Here is a 22,068-nt window from a genome sequence, read left to right on the forward strand (position 1 = left end):
ATACAGTTCTTTCAAACATCTTGCATATTTTTAAACACCTTTAAAATATGCTCAGTTCTTGTGGTATAAGTCTCGTATAGCATTTTTTCGCTCGCTCTAAAACTAAAAGACATATTGACCCATTGTAGAGGTCGAATTCCTAGTTTATACTCTTATGCGGTAGATTCGTATGCGGCAATAAATTTTCTTATAGGAATTTGCCAAAATAGCCTTAATGTTTTATAATTAAATGCTTTTTTTCAAGTTATATGCTTATATTATCTTTTAAGCTTATATTGGACATTTTTAGATAAATTTAATATTTTCTTTTTTTTTGAGGTACGATTTTGGATAGATTGAAAGTGAAACAGGAAAATATTACATAATAGAAACTCTAAAAATGGATATGACACTTGTTGAACAAAATACAAATGTATGAAAGCAAGTCTCCGCTTATATTTGACACGAAATCTCATTTGAGATTAATTTTCATTAATCACTTTCTTCGATTTATTTTCTGTAAGGCAACGCTCTCGCTAACTGACCAAAATTTCCACAATAGCAGTAGGTTTGTCCTCATAACGTGTACGAAAAATCTGGTCAATTTCTGTATAACATGAACCTACTTCCGGAATTCACCTCATTCATCATCTCTACAGGCGTTCCAAAATGTTTCTCATTCACATTTCTTTGTAGGCCGATTTTATATAGCATATCTAAAAATACCAAAAAATTTTCCATAAATATATGTCCAGAGATTCCCTGCTGAAACCTAATGTGTTCACGTTTGAAAGCGGTTCTCAGCAGTTTCTTTACAATTCTTAGATTAAAAGAGATATTGAATTCAAATTTGGAATGAGTAATTTTCTAGGTGGTACAGACATGTATCTGAGTTGGACCTACAAGTCGATAATTGCTTTGAACGTTTGGGGCAAAATATATTCGTAAAAATGAGGCGTAACCAAGACGTAACCTATATCACCAATAGCCCAAAATCCTGCGTTTCGGGAATGAACCATTTTCGCATTTTTTTAAGAAAATAATCCTCAAAATATATTTTGAGACGGGAATTATTTTAGGAATTTTTCTCATCAATATTTTGCATGATCTTGGTATTCCCTTTTGCCAGTTAAATGGTGTGCCTATCCGAATTTTTAATTGGTAAAGTTCGTTCATTTTCCACCATTTACGACCGGAAAAGAAATTTGTACTTTTATATGTTTTAAGCAATAAAACCAGTAACTTATAGAGAGATCAATATATTGCTGATTTAAAATATTTATAAAAGGAAAGCCAGTTTGGATGAATGGGAGAATGAAGGCCGTTGGTCCAGTTTGTTCATTTGGTTGTTCAATGCAGTAGCAAAGGCAAAGTTACATTGTGCACTATAAATACCAGATCATCCAGAATGCCAGAATCCAAACATGGAAAGAGATTTCTAAGAGTTCATAAACGCGTTGAGTGATAAAAACAGAACTGTGAACTAAAGCATGTAAATCAACGTTGAGTAATTGCCTAATACCACAAGCAATAGTTCACAGTTATTTGAAAAATATTCGAAGAGAGGAAAAATGATTTATTTTAACACATGTTTGTTGCATGTTTCTCGGAAATGAGCTTTTTGTGCTCTTTTTCATGCATATTCTGTGGCTGTTAGATTTAATTTATGTTGTTTGAATATATACAAATTTGTTGCATGAAATTTATTTAATGTGAGAATGTGATAAATTAAATCTTGGAGAATGGAATAGTCGCAAAATTAAAATATCATGAGTGTAATAGTGCGTTACTATGGTGCTTGATAATTGCACTAGTGTAGATTATCGCTTTAATTTGTCAGTGAAATTACAGCGATTTCAGACAAAAGCGAACGAAATAAGTGTAGTAAACTGTTGCCAGAGGATGTCGCTGCATATTTAATTCTTAACATCAAGAAGCAAAAAATGCAAGAAGCAAGGTATGGGATGCTCTGCAGAAATTCAAGATGTACTTGGTTAAACTGACCTAGCTTAACTAAACCATCAGACTGAGGGAAAAAATAAAAAGACAACATTTAAATATAAGTAATACTTGACTGATATTTATTATTAAAGTAAAACTGCCTCCTCCCAGAGGAAACATAATAACATGTAAGTTATTTCGGACATCTCAAATTTTGAATGAAACAATATACACATACAATCACTGGTTGGTACAATAATTATCAAAAAAGGAACATAAGAAAGTTTATCTACATGAACAGGTTAACACCAGATTTGACCCGCTTTGATTAGATTGCAGCCATTATAATGATTCTCTCGAATTTCATTTCTGTCATTAACCTGTACTACACGTGAGAAGGAAGTGTCCAGTTCACACAAGAGCCACATCAACGAGTCCATTATTCTACTATTTACAAGAAGTGAGCCGCTATATTTACACAATCGTCACATTCGACCTATACACAATTACACAGTCTGCAAGCCTTTTGTAATGCTTTCTACATGCTCCTTTGCTTTTAGGCGTAACGCCACTATGGAGTTTCTTTGAAGTTCTGGCGGAGGGGCACTTGGTGAATGGGAGTGTGCTACCGGAGGGGGCCGTGCAGGATCCGTCGCGATGGGCGAAGTGAGGTAACTGGGATACCCTGTCTGAGGGTGGCTCAAGAACCCGGGGAGTGCCGAAAGTAAAGGTGGAGAAAGCCAAGGATCCATAGGGAGAGTGAGGCTGGAACCTCCCACCCTGGAGAGGGAGGCAGCGGCGTGGTAATCACTCAATCCCAGTCTTGCAGCTTCCATTTTCTCTTGCCTTCTCCATTTGGCCCGACGATTTTGAAACCAGACCTGAAAAGAGGGAAATGAAATAGTTATATGCACAAAAAGAAAGGCAAGTGCCGCTTTTACTGCCATCAATAATTGGAGTCCCGGCATGAAGCGTAGGGCATCCACATTCGAGGGAGCGAAAGGCACTTTTCTGCAGAGGTGTGTATCTCTGCAGGTGAGTTTTTTCACGACATATGTTCTATTTGACCAGAAAAAAAGGCAGGTGTTATTTGAGCAAATAAAACGCAATCAGTAATGTCAAAGACCAGTGGGAGTAGCAACAGCATTTTCCTCTCTCCTTGTGACAATAATTGTATATTTATGATGCGTAGAGAGGCAAATACTGTTGATTTCTAGGGAGTAACAGTATATTTCTCGCTAGGGAGAAAAATTGTTGCTTTTCCTCTAAATCAAGAAAGGGAGTTTTATTTTCTAGGACGGTCATAGAAAAAACTGTCACTACCTTTTTAGGTATCAACGAAATCTGGACAGTCGGTCTACTTGAGTTTTTTAATAATTCCTTTTAATTTTGTCTAGGGCATAACGGATACTGATTTGGAATTAAAATTATTACGGGGTGTTTTTTTCATAGCTCCATACGTTGAAAAATTACTTTTCCATAAGCATAATCTGTTAGACAAAAATATAATAAGAAGAGATGCTTAGAGAGATACATTAGAGAGATTAAAAATTTCTACTGGTGTTCCACGTTCCATAAAAAAAATGTGAGTTAAGATCAACACACTTTTTAGTCTTTTTTTATTTTTTCGGGATAACGCCTCATACACAAGTAAGGATTGTTGAAGCGATGGAATTGCACACTATTCTGAGTTCAAAGTAACCGAGAATAATATTTACCCTTTACGCAGGGATCGGGCAAATACCCTTGTTAACCTTTCTTGAAAAAAAAAAAAGAAATGTTAACAAGGGCGTTTGTTCGAGCCCTCGGTAAATGGTGAATGTTATTCTCAGTTAGTTTTAACTGAAAATAGTGCGTAATTTTCAGGGGGTGAGGTATCATTTCAAAAAAATCGAAAAAAGTCTGAATAGTCCCCTCAAATGTACAGAACATATTTATAACTTTAATGCCGATAACCTTAATGCGGTTTTAAACTCTTTTACGCTGTTGGGACTTCTTGTATGTTCTAACTATTCATTATAGATATTATAGCGATTACACGGAATTGTGTTTTAATATTTTCTCATCTGCATTTTGATGAATGGCCAAAGAACATTAGTAGTTATTATTTGCATTGCTAATGTCATAAACCATTCGAATTTTTAATACCGTCCGAGTACTTTGGGCAATTGGAAAAACAATTACATCGATTACCTTATTACAATACGTAAATCGTCCAAATAAAATTCATCATAAACTATGACAGAGGAATATTAAATAAAAGTATAGATACCATCACACTTCATAGTCCTTTGCCATCAAAATTACAATTGATGATAATATTTATGAAACAAGGGATGGAAATACGGCTAATAAAACAGACTACGTCCATTATCAAATAACCCAGGTGTTTATCTAGTAAATGGATATAAAATTGGACTTACATTTACTATTAAATATATAGCTTTTTGACATGCTGACAAAGTAAGCAAATATAATTTATAACCACCTGTTTGTGTATCTATCGTCTGTGTTTTAGTAATTACTTTTCAATTCATCTAATTATAGTCGTATACACTTTATCCTCTAAGTGTAATCATTGATTCGATTCTAATGTCTATAACGTTGCGTTACCAGGGAACTTGCGAGTTTTTAAACTCTCTACCTGTTCCAGACTGGTCCTCATACTGGTCCAGAATGAAGGCTTAAAAATGGTTTGGTTGATCCTACTTGTTGTATCCACTTGTGGGCTCAAGACAATTAGGAACTAGATACTCACGTCCGGACCGGACCACCCTTAAGTCGCACTCTCAGGGGCACTTTTCTGGTCAAAATTAATCAACAACACGTTTAACAATAATAAAGTTTATTGATTACACTTCCGACTGACTTGAAAAGTATCGATATATACAAGTACAATTAAGACAAAGTTGACATCGAGCCACTACACGATATTAGCGGTTCAACCAAGTCTCCGTGGGAAATAATTCGAGAAAAAAACGATTTAATCAAAATGACAAAATCAGGAAATGCCATAGGCCAAAATGCGATCGACTCTCGAGTAATGAGAAAAAACGCCTTGGCCGCTTCGCTCAGTTCTTGAATACCAAAAACTGAGCAAACCAGGCAGTGGCGTACCTCTACTCGGAACCCCTTGTCGGTAACTTGCTACCTATCGTTTTAAAGCGTAATGTTTAGGTTAAAAGCTAGGTTGGCCCTTTACTGGTTTATTGCAGTCATGTCGACTTTACGAAACGTGCTTGCACCCAAATCGTCCTCCCGTTAAAAAGAAGTGGTGGTGCCCAATAACCCCCTCCTTATGGGAGTAGAATGGTACTGCAATATAGTCATGCCGGGAATATTTCTAAAACAGATGGCGACATACATGAGCGTAACATAGGGTTTAGGCTTAAATCTATAAGCTAAACAACTAACAATTCATACATCGATCTAATAGGACCCTAGTCTTAACACTACCCTCTCTCTGCCTCAAAGCAAAGGTCCTGAATTCCAGCAAACTAACATCCACGAAGAAGACGAAGAGAGGAGCCAGAAAAGCTGGTCTCTAACCTAATTTCCCAACAACTCAGTTAATAAAGGCGAAGTATTTGTATGGACTAAACACAATTAGAAGTTAATATCTCGGTAATAACTGGAAATGCCTTCTGGTCCATGTCACACAACAAACAATGTAACTAGCTTTAAACAATCGTGACCGCCGTCTGGGGTCACGTGACGATCACGTGGCGTTGCAAATTACATATTATAGGCCTGATTACTTGGTAGTAACAAAGAAAGAAGCAGTGACGTTGATATGTGTAGCTGCCAATTTATTTTAACAGGGGGAACATTGCTTCAACCGCTGCCGTTGTTAAATACGACAGGGGTTGAGTAATTGTGCGTTGAAACAGTTATTAAATAACATGCGTGGAGCTGAGAATTAATATGACTGTTAATTGGCTGAGGATTTGTCAAATCTGGGTTTCGGGTTTCGTTTATGTGCGGGCGCTGATTGGACGTTTTTTCCGACCGTTGCACGCAACAATACTTTCGTAAAAACAGTTACTGGAAGTGGTGCCAATGCACGACCAAGAGTCAGTTCTGGTTATCTTAGGTAAGTTTAAGTCAATTATTGAATAGAAGGCCGATAGGCTGATTTTACAAGAAGGAAGGAAATTAAAAACAATATCGAGATAAACGTTCATGGAGCTATCATACATAATTCTGACAATATTAAATACATGGGGGTTTACTTTGGAACAAACATGCGATTTACATGCCCCATGAATAATAAACTAGTCATGAATTAAGGACCACTTTTTATTATGCTTCCAATTTAGTGCCTTTTTAAGCAGGTTCCGTATAATTCTATTTATTGGTGCCTTCTCAATACTAAATTTCAAAAATGTCAAGAATGATCATTTTTTATTCGCATGTTTTTCTAAAAAGGCGATAAAGTCTTCTATCATGAAATATTGAAAATAACATTTAGTTTGCTTTGCACTGTTCATTGCAGTGCAGTGCAATGAATTGCGTTTTTTGTAACTCACAATGAATTTTGACGCTATAAGAAAGACTATTGCCCGAAGGACAGTTTTAAATCGAAATGGTCAGAGCAGTTACTGTGTTGTGAAAAGGTTACTCCGTTTCGAGCATTGGCCGAAGACTGCAAAGAAGCCGTTCGGTAATTTCTAGACTTCTTAGCCGACATAAGGAATTTGGTACAGTCACCAGAAGGCGTTATCCTGCTGAAGAAAGGATAATAACATCTCATGAATACGGCAATTTGGTAAGATCAGCACTCCAAAATACAGCAAGAAACAGTGTTGATATTCATTTCGGCGCTGCGGGAAGGCGAGTATCCAATCAGACTGTAAGAAACAGGCTTCACGACGTCAACATACGATCCAGGGTCAGAGCTGTAAGACCCCAGTTAACCCATGAACATCGGAGGGTGCGATTAAATGTTTCCACAAACCATATCGATTGGGACATGAACCAATGAAGACATGTTCTCTTTACAGATGAGTCAATATATTATTTTTTTTTAGATTAGCCCCAACGATAAACGTATTCGAGCATGGAGACGTACAGGTGAGCGATATTTCCCGTCAAATGTGAGAGAAACTGTTCATTTCGGAGGGGACTTCATTATAGTCTGGAGAGGAATTTCTTTAACAAGGAGCACCACTTTGCATATTTTTCGAGATGAAATTGTGAATAGCCGTAGGTACTTACAGAATATTGTAGAACTTTACGTCATCCCATTTACAGCAAAAAAAGCAAGCAAACTTTGTTCGTTAACAAATATGTGAGATCCCACACCGCCCGATTAGTAACGCAATACCTTCAGGAGTACAATATCGAAGTTTTGGAGTGGCTAACCAATTCCCCAGACTTGAACCCCATAGAACATCTTTGGGATATTCTTCAGAGGTTGAGAGATCGTCCAACTGCCGAAAATTTAGATGACCTAGCAGAAATGCTCCAGGAAAAATGGAACAATATTCCAAGAAAAATGATAGAAAATCTAATCAACTCTATACCCAGACGGTGTCAAGATGTTCGATTAGCCCGAGACAAACACAACCATTATTAATTTTCTTTGTTTATTGCATTTGTTAAGTTTATTTTAACAATACAATTTGGTGAAAAATTAAATAGTTGCAGTAATTCTTTAATAACTTTATCATTTTTTGCACAATTTTTAAAAACTAGATGTTATTTTGTGTGATGTTTATCAGACTTAAACTAGATGTTTAAGTCTGATGGTTCCCTAAGTAATCCAACATTTGTTAAAACTATTTTTTTTAAATCGTAGAACTATTTTTATGAGCATTTAGAGAAGCGGTCCTTAATTTGTTTTGATTAATTTATCATAAAAAAGCACTTTTACTAATAAAAGGTCTTTCGAGATTGATGAGAAACGTCATCGCCCTAATAGTAAAAAAAGAAAAGTCATCTCTTCAGCCGTTAACGCCATTCTGACATATGCAACACCTATTTGGTTTGAAGTACCAGAATAAGAATTATTTCAGCTTATAGGACGGTTTTTACAGAGTGTTTTGTTAATAGCAAATTACTCTAATAAAATTAAAAATCGAAGAATTAATAAATTTACATTCATGCTACAGAAATAATATAACACGCAATTTATTCAAACAGGCTACGAACGACAAATGGCAAACTCAGTGGAATAATTATACCGGACGGACCAAAAACCTAATTAAAGACGTAAAGGTATGAACCTGCAGAAAATGGGATAACATTGATTACTATATAACGCAAGTGTTGACGGGGCATGACATATTTGGGAAATATTATACAGAATTGGTAAACAAAATAGCGCAAAATGGTGGTTTTATGGCGAAGAAGTGAATACTCCAGAAAATACTATTTTTATTTGTAATAAATGGACAAACCAGAGATCTTTTACAGAATTCCAAATGGACCAAACACTAACTCAAGAACATATTTCAAATTTATTTTTGGTATCGAAAAATCATTGGAACAGTATAATCCAGATGTTCCGTTCAATTTTGAAAATTATAGAAGGCTATGAATCAAATCTATGAATTTTTAAACATGCAGTAATCACTAGATCTGAAATAATTTATGTTGGCGGTTCCGAATCTTTTTCTGAGGACAGAGGATTTAGTTGGTTGATGATTTTAGGATACCAAGGTCAATCCAGCACTAAAAGGCAAATAAGATCGCTATGTGCCAAGCCTACGAAGTCTGGAAAAACAGATTCCCCTAAACTTAGTAAAAAAAGGTTAGTTCTGCCCTAATGGTGACTTGATGAGTGATGATACAATCTTCTTTGCCTCCAATCTTTTGCTATTACTGCTTGATAGTAACAGCTTTGATTCTTTTTAAGTGACACGGTATAGCCCTGAACAAAATTCTTTACATAGTTTTATTTATATTTTTATTAGTCGATGACCTTCAAGATTTTATGAAAATTTGCAAAAAAATTATAACTTGCCCTGAATTTATGAAATATTGCGTCCTCATATGTTTTACAATTTTCCTGCCTCAAGGTTTTCTCTTAACAGGAATTTTTGTCCTCTATTTTAAAGCTAAAGGTATTTGATAGCCGATTACCTTAGGTAAACTCAAAATTAAGCTATGAACTCAGCTGAGGAGAGTTTATAAGACTGGTTCACTTTAGCCTATAAAATTGACTGTTAATGGATATTTTTAAAGAAACCATCTCCGGAACTTATCTTGCCATCAGACGAACCAAGAAGCTTGATACGTTCTTATTTTGACTATTTTTCATTCGAATTTTTTGCGACTTCACAAGTAAATAAATGGTATTAAAAAAAATGCAAGAGATACTCAGTTGGATAAATTAGGGTAAAGCTGCGCAATTTCAGCCTTAATCCAGCAAATACGGACTTTTTGATTAATCAAAAAAACGAATTTTTGGGTATCAGTTATTGGTATCATTATGATTAAACTACAACTAAATAAGTAAATAAATGTTTAAGATTTTACGCATATCAAAGGTGCAGCATCGGGAAAAGACGAAATAAAAAGCAAAGTTATAAAAAGCTTAATCCCAGAAACACACAAACTCATTTTAAGACAAATAAACAACTTCACTATAACCAAAAAAATTCCAGATTCCTGGAAAACTGGCGTAATAATACCCATCCTGAAAAATGGACTAGATAACACATACACTCAAAACTATAGATCTGTTACATTATTCCTGATGCTAAGTAAAATTTTCGAACACATAATTAAAAACAGACTTTAATAACTGATCGGGAAACATATACCGAACTATGTATTAATTTGGTTTTAAACCAAAACACTCGACTGTACACCCACTCTTTATCCTAATGAAAAACATACAAATAACACAACTAGAAGAACGGCAATCCTATTTATGGATATTAATAAGGCCTTTGACAGCGTCTGGCACAGCAGTCTACTGTACAAACTACATGAACTTCATACACCAAAATACTTACTCCACCTAATTAAAATCTATTTGAAACCCGATAACTTGAAGTACGGATTGATAGCACTCTCTTTTCCTTTCTCTCCTGAACAACGACTCCCACAGGGTTCGCCACTCTCAGCTTTGCTTCATAATATTTATTTATGATATATACAATTATGATCTACAAGACAAAAAATATACGGACGAAACATCATACATATTACAATACTCTGATGACATCGTAGTTATTGTGCATGACAAAAGTATGGAGAAAGCCATAGCAAGACTACAAACGCTAACGGACAAAATAATGGCATGGTTTTATAAATGGAAGATGTCACCAAATGCTACCAAAAACCAACTACTCTCCAACCACCAAATCAAAGCCGTCTCACCAACAATAATAACAGACGGATACACAATTGGACCAAAGAATGACGTGAACATTAACATACAAGGACAAGGGGTCAGCACTAACACTGCTACACAAATACACAAATCCATTTGCAGAACACTGTTAAATTAAGGACACATATTACGGGTAAATGCAACAGAAAAAACGACACATACAGACAACAGAACAGATTGCAAAAGTTGATAAGTTATAATCTCTTATTTTCTTTATTCGTCTTATTTTTGTAATCTAAAATTGATCACAAAAATAAGACATCCTGATAATCCGTTACACAACCCACCAATTACTATAGGGACGTACATACATGACAAAAATAGTCAAAAGACCCCTATAACTTCAGAAGAAGTGGAAGAACAATTCCCATAACTGAACCATATTGAAACCACTTAGCTTAACAAAGACGGACAAGACAATCCTGCTTCCTCTCCTGCCGATTACCTTGTTGGAACACTTCCAGATCTAGATCATAAGTTTAGTTTGTAATAATATTTAGTCTAAGTTAAGAATATGTACCATGGCCAGAAAGATTAGTTTGGTCGATAACCTTTTTCCGAGGAAATAAAGATTGTTTATATATTCAGAATGAATAAAATATGGAAAGAGGTTTTGAAAATTTATTATTTATATTATATATACAGTAAACACTCGATACTGTGAACATCGGATAACGTAAACCTCCGGATAATGTGAATCATCTTTTTATCTCATTAACCACCGTATAACGTGAACAAATGATTTCCGTTACCGGGGGAACTACTTCTGGGGATTCCCTGGCTGTCGTGCCCGGTATTTCCCCAGTTTTACTTTCCCCTATTGTTTAATTTTTTGCATTGCAACATTTGCCTGTTGCTTTTGAACGGTTGTCGAAAGGTTTAGTGAATACGTGTTGTTATATGTAATGTCGCTGAAAAAACCAAAGTGTTTAACTCTCCATGAAAAATCTCTTGTAATTCAGGAGCTAAGTAAAGGTGCAAGTGTGCAAGTGCAAATTTATCCAGAAAATACAATATAGCTAAATCTACGATTTGCAAAGAAAAGAAACCATTTTAAGAGTAATAACAGATACATATGTTGGATGAAGTAAAAGAAAAACACTTTGTCACTGGGTCTGGATTACCACAAATGGAAAAACAGCTATACAAATGGTTTCTAAATCAACGAAATGTGGTAAAAATGTTGTCGTAAGCGGAGAAATGATAAAGCAAAAAGCCAAATCCATACATTCTGAAATAAAGGATGTAATTCCTGATAAGGAATTTACGGCTAGTGAGGGATGGCTACAGAGGTTTAAAAAAAGATTTTGAATTCGGTTTTTAAAAATTTCCGGGGAAAAACTTTCTTCCCAACCGGAACTTATTGACCCTTTCAAAACGCAGTTAAAAAATAAAATGCAGAAACTTGGAATTACATTAGATCAATTTTATAATGCTGACGAAACGGGCTTATACTGGAAACTTCTACCGGACAAAACATTGAAAGACTGAAAAACAACGAATAACAACAGATTGCACAAATGCTACTGGAAGACATAAAGTAAAACCATTAATTATCGGTAAGGCTGCCAATCCAAGGTCATTTAGAAACTTTACTTGCCCTCTTGACTATGAACATTCCAAGACAGCGTGGATGACTGCTGTGTGTGGTTTTTTAAAAAATGGTTCCATCATTCTTTTGTACCTCAGGTAAATTTTGTTGTATATTTTTCATGAAATCGTAGCATAAATTTATGTATTCCTTTACGGGATACACGTTTTTTGTCAAATAAAGAGCTCCCGATAAAAGTCTTACTTCTGCTAGATAACGCGCCATCTCATTCAAACGAAGAAGAATTAAAGAGCGAAGATGGACAAACAGTAACAATGTTTCTTCCACCTCACATTACGCCGCTTATCCAACCTATGGATCAAAATGTTATTACAGGAATAGCCTTCTTGCCGATGTTATAGCAAGTAATTCAAACATAACTGATACATTGAAAAACTTGACTGTTAAGGAAGCTGTTGTCAACTTAACGGCTGCATGGAATCGACTCGATTCACAAATTATTGCAAAATGTTGGAGAAATATTTTAGAGAACACTGAAATGTCCGAGGATGACGATGATGAATTTCCTCTTTCTGTTTTAAAACGTCGATGGGACGATGATAAGGCAGGCTTAATCTCCAAATCCTGTGATCTTCTCAATACACTAGCACCACAAGTAAGGGATTTATCTTTACAATTTAAATCTGTTATTACATATGTAATTTAGGTATATTTGTAGGCCACATTCAAGGAAACTGATGTATTGGAATGGAATGATGCTGACGAAGAATGTGAAGTTCATGTAGTCGAGAATTTTCAAGAAATGTCAAGTAAAGTGTCACTGGACAGCGCTATAACTGCATTAAATACTGCAATCCAGTGGGCAGAATATAGTGGTGTGGACTTCACAGACCTCATAGCTTTAAAAAGACTAAGAGAAACAGCCCTTGTGCAAAAAATTACAAATCCTAAGAAGCAAACTAAAATTTCAGACTTTTTTGTCACCCAATAATCTGTTTTCCACTCTATTTAGATTAACCCCCGATTACATAAATAAATCGCTGACGTGAACGTGCGTTGTTTTATTTTGTTCACGGTATCGAGTGTCTACTGTAATATATAATATATTATACATAATAAATATATAATACTACATAATACTATATATAATATATTATATACTATGTATTATAAATTTATTATTAGGATATCTTCTGTCCGGGAACTTTTGAGCATAAACTCTTGAAGCTAAGAAATAATTTTCTTGACATTTTCCAATTATAAGTATCAAATCAATTTTCTCTTGTAAAGAATAATTTGTCATTTTTTATTCATAAATTAACATCAAACAGATACTGATTATAACAAGAATTCCTAGCCTGATGTTTTTGTAACCATGGAAACCAATCCAAGGCATACCCTGACAGCACTTTGTTTTATGTAATGTTGTTATTTAAAATGAAATAAAACTTCATTTTACGGGAAATGGTTAAAGATAGGTATAGAACACCTTAGTATCACTGGAAAGGTCATCAATTAGTAATGCTAACAAATACATAAAAATGTATACATTCCATTTAAAATAAGGAAGATATACTAAATCATAAGTAGCAAGATGTAATCAATGTTTTTGCTTACCCTGTATATCAAATTATTGAAGAACTATCTTCAATGTGAAGAATAGTTTGTTGTTTAAATGTACCAGTCAAAAAACGGTAATTAAGTAGCTCATTTCACCTAGAAAAAAAAATTTTTCTTGACCTTTGCATTTATACATTTCATTACATTTCTCAAGGAGTATTTTTTAGAGAGTTTTAGACCTATTGAGTGTTATACAAACTCCTACTATTTTCTTCTAATTTCACATATGTAAAAAATATAGGATATTCCGTTAAAAAAACGTAAGTTTTCATTGTATCTTTTTTTTGCGTACCCTGTATAAATGAGAATATTTTTAAAATATACCCTATGAGGTCCTGCATCTACAATGTATAACAATTTTTAATCAAAACCATCAATAAAGTCGTAATCGTTCGAGCCGCTGTTATTGGACCATCTTATACGTATAAAATTCGTATATGTATGAAATTGTATAAATTTTTAAAATTTAATATTTTCTTAGTAATTGCGTGTTGTCATATGGCAACGCTAGTACTTAGTTACAGCGTCAAAAATTGAAATCAGAATATGAGAAAATTGAACAGATTTTTTAACGGAACTGTATATAATTTTGTAGTATACTAAACATACTCTTTTAAATACACATATATTTTCACAATCAAACATCACATTGTACACATTTCGTACACATTATGGAGCTACAATTTTCACCGACACACCGAATTTTTTTGTTCTGAGGAAAAGGCACCAATAAGTGACTTTGGCCGTCGAATCCGATAACACCAAACACTCTGTAAAATGATCTGTTGAGAGATTTTGCAATGCATGTCTTCGCTTGAGTCTCACTAAAACGTTTTTCCAGGTAGGTAATGGTATCCTGTTAGTATAAGAATGCCTAAAAAACAACGAATCGCATCGGTTGTTATTTGCGGGCCTGACGAATTTTTAAAAAGTGCATACTTTTTGATTCTACTGAACATATGAAATAACGTTATTATCAAAAAACAACTCAAACATTTCAACACGCGTCAGTGTTGGATACATTTCGTAATCAGTGTGAGGAAAGTCAAAACCTGTTGCTTGAAGATCTCCAATTATCCAATCAATATTCGCGTAATCAGTCTTTTTTGCTGAAGTGAGTCATTGATCTTCTTGTTAGTGTTGTTGACTTTCATATTGGATCTTCTTTGTTGCTAGCGCAAGATTCTAGCAAAACTTGAAGTGAAGCACATGCCAAACGTTCTCTCGATATCGAATATATATCGAATTTCGATAAATTATCCACTTGACCCTACCATTTTCATCTCCCGAGTCTTTATCTGGATTCTCGCCTGCATCGGGAGGCTTTAAGTTTAGCAGCAACATTTAAATCTTCTTCAAAGGCTATTTCAAGCGCTTCTTCAAGGGACCACCACTATAACAAAAAAATACTGGCGCCTTGGAGGACTGAAGTTGCCATAGGATAACCCTCAATTTAGGCTTAAAAAAAGTAAGTAAAAATAATTTTCATTGCCATGATTTCCTTCAAAAGCAGTGTATTTGACTCAATAAAATAATGTGAGCAAGGCATAAAATTGTATTTTAATTGTTATATTTGCGAATACTTACACAAAATTCACATTCATTTTTATCACATGAAAAGCATTATAAATGTTCTAGAAAACGTCGGAAAAATATCATTCAAAAACTGGTAACTAGAAGAATAACGCGTAACACGTATTCCAAAACTACTTTTTCAGACGTAAATATAATCTTTAGGTGATGATGGGGAATTCCCCGATACAATTTCAGCGTTGCCAAGTGGCAAAGCAAATCCTTGATGGCTTAATAAGAATCCAATTTAACATCAACACCTGCTAATATTTCCCTAAATAATTGAGAAAAACTTAAATTTGTTTTTTCTTATTTTGCTTGGAAATTGGCAATCGCTTCTTATAAACGGTTTCAACCAAAATACCCTTAAGAGCTTTTTTTGGAACAGTCTCTTTAACTGAAAACCGCAAAAGTTAAACACATTTATTGGTCATATGACTGACTTGATGCGCTCTATTAGCCTGCGCCGCTTCTTTCTTTCAGTTCTTAAGATATAAACTACGAGGATAGTCCCAGAAGTACCCGACCTAATATATAGATGACGTTTTTTTGTTAAAAATTTATCTATATTGCAAAGACCTAACCTTAAAAAGGTTTTATCTAACGTTTGGAGGTGTTATGCTGATTTATGTTTGTGTTGAAGCTGTTTTTAGAGATTTTGTGAACATGGAAAAAATTCGTAATTCAATACTTTCATTTAAAAGATTTTAGTCCACTTAACATCAAAGTGGAGTTAGATTCTATTCTGAGAGAAACTGGTTCTTCGTTAACAACTGTAAAATATTAGGTGGCAGAGTTTAAACGCGCTCGTATGAGCTGCCAAGACTAACTCCACAATGGTTGACCCAGTGAAGTAATCACTCCAGAAATTGTGGTCAAAATCCACAAAACTGTCCTGGAATGTCGTCGGCTAAAACTGTACGAATTAGTAGACATGATAGGCATTTCAAAAAGTACTGTACATCACATTTTGACCGAAAAATTGGATATAAGAAAAGTGTGCACAAGATAGATGCTGTAATTACCCACAATTGACTAAAAACAGCACTGTGAAGATGTTTCAGGGGAGTGATGAAACATGGGTTTATCATTTCACATCTGAAACAAAAAAGGAGTTAAAACAATAGATTTAAAGGGGACACTCGGCTCCAAACAAGGCGAAAACCGTTCCATCTGCAAGAAAGGTGATGGGATCAGATTTTGGGATGCATTTAAGATAATTTTTACTGACTATCTCCCTAAAGGAAAACATTAAACAGGGAATATTACATAAATTTATTGCAGCGAAGAAATTAGGAAAAGCGACAGTATTTGGCGAAAAAGAAAGTCTTGTTTCACATGTATCAAGGTAATGTACCAGTCCATGCTTATGTCATAGCGATGGCTAAAATGAACCAATTTGGTTTCGAATTTTTTCCTCATCCATCCAATTCGCCAGATTTAACTCCCTCAGATTATTTTTTATTTTCAAATTTAAAAAAATTAGTCGGTGGAAAGAAATTTGTCAATAATGAAGAGGTGAAGTCCGAGGTTGATGCCTATTTTGAAACATTCGAAGTTTCTTACTATAAACAGAGTATTTGAACCATAAAACATTGCTGGGAAAAGTGTGTCGATCTCAAAGAAGACTAAGTTGAGAAATAATGTAATATTTTCCATTTTTTTTTTTTTTTAACTATTTCGTCAGGTTCTTCTGAAACTATCCTCGTATCTTTAATACCGATCTTCTCAGGTACTCAAGTTGCTTTTTAAGACTTTAGAGCCTCAGTGGAGGTATCCAGAGTCATTATAAGATTCATATCTGTTGATTAGAAGCATACACATTATTTCACGAGGTTCAAAATTTTCCAGAAAATTTCCCAACAGAAGGTTCTTTACATAACTGGTGATGTGGCGTCTATCGAGCCAGGTCATTTACTAACAGGAATCAGCACTATTTAGTATCAGTGCACGTGTTAAGAATCAACTGCTCTTGTTAGTTTACCGTCATCTTAATCTAACAAATAACCTTAGCAATATAAGGCCATTTACCGAATCCCAGAAATCAATTCTACTTCGACGAAAAGAACGTATATTCTCGCTCGATAGCAACACAACACCTTATAACAAACCAACCGATAAGTATTCGGAGGTTTATACGTCACGCTGCGCAGCTGAGCTACCCTCAATAAGATGTCAAGAACAGATTTTTGTGTTCTTTGTCAAATCTTTAATACTGAAGCCAATTTAACTGCCGCTGTGTTGTTACGAATAATCTTACACATGACGTTCGGCTGCAACTCTTGTGATTTGTTTCCTAACAAGCTTCAGGAAAATCGATGCTTGCATGCAAACTATTTATCGATGAATTAATCTTGAGAGCAGGGGTTGAACCCTGTGGGGGTTTAAAATGCCGCACACAATATAATTGGACTTAGGTTGCATAGCACTTTTATCTCAATTAGTATCGCAATGCAATATGATTGAACGACTTACGTTTGAACCGTCAGCGTCTCGGTAACAAGAGATCGGGAAATTGAAATTTAAATTCAAACACCTCTGCCAAGAAAATAACACCTAGAAAGGCCTAACAGAGAGGAATAAGAAAACTTTAAAAGAAGGGTCGCTTATACGCATTCTCCAATATATTGTCGGATTGAAGATAGGTTATGTGCTCATAAAAGGGCCCCCAACCCTTCTTTCGTGCTCGACTAAGCGGACACCCCAAATATGCGACGGCCTGATACAAACTCATTTGCTCGATTGTTGCATAATAGACCCTAACAAAGAGACCATTGTGTGTATGAAAGCTCTTAATAGCGTGATTTGGCTAGCTGATTCGAGTTTAAAAAGGTGCCAGCATTTCGAGAGCACTCTTTTTTGTTCGAGAGAAAATTCTATTTGCTTCAATATAATTTAACGTGTTGATTGTATGTTTTCATGTAAAATGATCGAACTTCAGCATTTCGTGCATGACCAAGGTCTAATTCTTACTTTTCCTAATCGTTCCTTGTTTTCACACCTGTGGAAATTAAGGTAGCTTTTGCATGTCTTCTATAATACCATTATAAGTCTTTGTGGTAATTTTACACTTATCAATGCTCAAAGTAGCTATATTTAAATTTTTTAAACTAAATGCGAGGCAACTGAAAAGAAGGGGTGCCGCTTGGCACCCCTGGGTGCTTGCACCTGATTAATGTTATTTTTGTCAAAATTTCTGACTTTTTTGAAGTACATCAAATTAGATCTTTAAATTCGTTTTAAACCTTAAGATTCTTCAGCATGAGCATTCGGTAAGGTACGGACCGACAATATTTGCGATGGTCTTATGGCTCGGCGCATCCCACACAAACTGGTGAAATAGGTTAAATCGGCGCCTCGGGATCGCGATGTAATTCCTGGGAAACCATCAGAAAGAAATCAGAAATGCAGAGAACTTGTCGGCACAAAGGGAATCGCCTTTGTTCAGACCTCGGGTCACAGAGACGTCGAGGAAAACAAACGGGTTGATGAGTTGACCAGAAGGGGTTCCCAATCGCGCTTCAATACATCTGAACCATGTCTAGGTCTTAGCAGATGGTACGTCTCCCACATGCTTAACACATGGGTGTGGAAAAGAAGAACAGCCTCGACACAGTGAACAGAGTGTGGAAAAGCCAAGGATATTTTGCAGGTTCCAGACACATCGAGACATCATGGTTACCAAAGGGAAAATGCATCTGGGACCTGGTGGGAGTGTTCACAGGTGTACCTCCTGAGAAGGGAAGACAGCCTGCTCTGTAAAAACTGTGGTGCGAAAAAAGAATTCTCATATTAGTGTGTCAATTTCAAAACTTTGGATTGCCTATAAGTCTGAAGATTGAAATTTTTTTTAGAACTTTCACAAACCATTTTGGCAGAATGGAGAGGGAACCAGTTTAATAGTGGTTGCACGTTCCTACGTGTACCCCTAAGAGCGGTAGCTACCCCAGCTCTCAAATTTTGAATTACAATACCTATCATATGATACTTCATTTTAAAGGTTTTTATAAACTGCGTATAAAAAAACTAGTTTCAATTTAAAAAAAATAATTTTTGAGAAGTTACAGCATATTTAATAAAGAAATATCATATTTAAAAAATATCAACAAAAATAGTTTAAAATGTTCACTGTTTATTTTTAAACAAAAAAATAGTCAGAACTTAACTTCTCTTACATTTTCAAATGTCTCAGGGGTAATTGGGGGGGTTACCATACTAAATCGAAACTGTAAATTTTGCAAATTGGCTGGTTTGGTTTTGTAAACAAGTGAAATGATATGACCTCAAAAAAATCGAAGGGTGTTAAATCCGATTATCGTGATGGCCACCTTATTTTTCCTCTGCAACCAATCCATCTTCCTGAATAATTGAACTTATTTGTGGGGCGTAATGCGGTGGAGCACCATCTAATCGAAAATGTAAAAGGTTTTCATTTAATTACAGGTCATTATCAATAAAGTTGGGGTACACCTTTTTCGGGTACACGTAGAAACTTATAACTCTTATTAAACTGGTTCCACCTTCATTCTGCCGCAATAGTTATTCAATGTTATAAAAAAATTTCAATCTTTGGAATTATAAGTTATATTCCAAAGTTTTCAAATTGGCACATTGTATGGTATTTTCTAGGTGTGTTTAACGAATGGGCACGTCTTAGGCCACTTGTGCCGTGGGCATTCTTCATTCATCTCCAAAGTTAGAGAAAATTTTTGTGGAAATAGAGCTGGACTAATACCTTTAACGATGCGGTTAATAGCCAGCCAAGTAGATAGTTGGAACAGTTGCAAATAAAACCTTTTCTATTTGAGAAAAACATCAGAAATTAACTTCATTACATCCATGGGTGAAAATAAAAGATATTTATCAATCTCTTCAATTAATATCAAATTTTTAAATACACGCACTCTTTGTGCCAACCTCTAATGAAAGTAAATCAGGCACTTTCATTGAAAATCAAACAAGGCAATTTATTAATTTTACGGTTGTTCTAAAGACAACGTGAGCCAATTATAAAACTATGAGGAAATAATCTAGGAAGGGTAACCAGAAAAAGAAATGTTTGTTTCATCTAGACACAAGATTCATCACGACTATTTAATTTATCAAAATAAAAAACGACAACAAGAAACCTACAATTACTCTTAAGGAAAAACCCCCGTCGTTGTGAGATTAGGGATCAACACACCCAATATAAATGGTAAAATTTGACACGGATCGCATTACTAAATGAACATGTAAGTGTGAGAACCGAGACACATGGAAAGCAACCGTCCAGAAAATTCGTTTGTCGGAGAAAATAGACCCCGGTTTTTGTAAGACAAATGATGTGGGGTGATGTGTATCCATACTAATATGCCCCTCTTGCTTTTGCCATTTACGCAGACTTATTGGGCTGTAAACAATTAGCCATCGTTTATGGCGCTCGGGGTGTTTTTGCCACACTTTTATACTCGATTAGGCCATTTAGTTTTATTGTGGGGGTGAAATTAGGAGAGTTAACTTACAGGGAGAAAACAATTTTATCAAAGGAATTAATGTGGCTGATGTTTGTAGAATACATTTTCACATGCAGGATGTAACAATTTGACTCTAATCCCACTTCGAAGTTATTTCGATCGCAAAGGAAATCTCCAACTAGAAACTCTTAAAAGTGATAATAAAATTGCACGACTGTTATAAGATCCTCGGAAATAGAAGAATCTGGGAAAGAAAGTTTCAATAACATTGGTTCACAGCCCTATAAGAATCTAGTAATGTTATATCTGTTTGTCAACATATGACAAGGCATATTAATTCCTGCAGTGTAAAAAATGCTATTGAGCGTGAATGATGAGCTCATCATTCACGCTCCACGCTTATGTGAGTTCACGAGTTTAGTATTGTTGCAAACAAATTTCATTGGTTGCAGTTTATTTTTAACTGCACAACAAAAACGTTTATTGGTTTTATACTAATAGAATTTTGACGCACACTTTCCACTAATACAATCTAAAAATCAAATACAAACTAAAGAATGAATAACGTGGCCCGTCACTCCAATCATTGCAACATGCTGTGACACTATGAAAGTTATTTTTTGATGTTAGACAATCGTTCAGTCGAAATTTCCGTTCCAAAAAGGAATAATTAAGTGTTACTGTCGGAAATAAACAAACTTGTTCTTGGTTCTGCTTAGGAACTCGTTTCAAAAAAGAGCGTTAATACAGACGCATTCGAGAGCTCAAGTATAAAGTAATTGCCTTATTGAAAGAATAATAATTAGAAGATAATCCCTTTAGCCCACTAGGGCTGAGAAAATAATTACTCATCCGCAACGTAATCATCTCATAAACGTTCCATTATGTACGCTGTACCGTTCCGACCAAAATAAATTGTATGCTCGTAACAGTCTTATTAAAATCTTGATTAATAACCACTAAATTGAGTGTTAAATTCATTACACAAAGTGAATAAATTGAAGATTAATTAACCATTGATAATTTAAACTCGCTAGTCCGTGGCTTAACGAGGTTAAAATTTGCATTTGAGGACGGAAAGCACTTTAGCAAGCACAAACACGATTAGGAGGGGCGACGCAATCGCCGCCGCTTAGAAAAATATTAAAAGCGAAACATTATTGGTGCCTTCATATCCAACGAAATTTGATTTTCACTCATTAGAAAAGGCTCCAAGAATGTCGTTAAGGCAATAATCCGCTCTGCATTTTTAATTATTAAGGCAAAATAGCTTTTTTAACGAAGTCAATTTTAATGGCGCTCTTCCGTCATTCTGCGACCGTTCTGAATAAATTCGTTATCACAACTTTCTGCCGGGTTTGCAAAATTGTGTTTTGATATTATAAAAAGCAGGAAAAGTGATAGTTTTTAAGTTTGGCTACCACCATTGTTAAACGCTAAACATTGTGCGTATTTTGGGAATTGAGGCTTCAATTCGCTGACTGCTTTTTCTTTGCTAATTTAGTTTGACAAAGATCTGCTAGTTTGATTTGCGAAAATTGGAATTTACAAATTTCAGCTTTTTAGCCTAATGTGTTTTACCTCTCGAAGTCAGCATTCCAGTG

The 22,068-nt window shown here is 35.1% G+C and overlaps 1 protein-coding gene across 1 annotated transcript in view; it reads right to left on the bottom strand.

The window, feature by feature from the left end:
* Positions 1 to 2,058: 2,058 nt before the first annotated feature.
* The window catches only part of LOC136417008 (retinal homeobox protein Rx1-like), a 42,923-nt gene continuing 22,913 nt past the window's right edge, over positions 2,059 to 22,068 (bottom strand). Inside the window, exon 3 of the mRNA XM_066402487.1 lies at positions 2,059 to 2,801. Within this exon, the coding sequence (XP_066258584.1) occupies positions 2,427 to 2,801 (375 nt within the window). The 3' untranslated portion in view covers positions 2,059 to 2,426. The remainder of the gene's footprint in view (positions 2,802 to 22,068) is intronic.

This window comes from Euwallacea similis, chromosome 26 (assembly GCF_039881205.1).
Source record: "Euwallacea similis isolate ESF13 chromosome 26, ESF131.1, whole genome shotgun sequence".
Lineage (NCBI taxonomy): Eukaryota > Metazoa > Arthropoda > Insecta > Coleoptera > Curculionidae > Euwallacea > Euwallacea similis.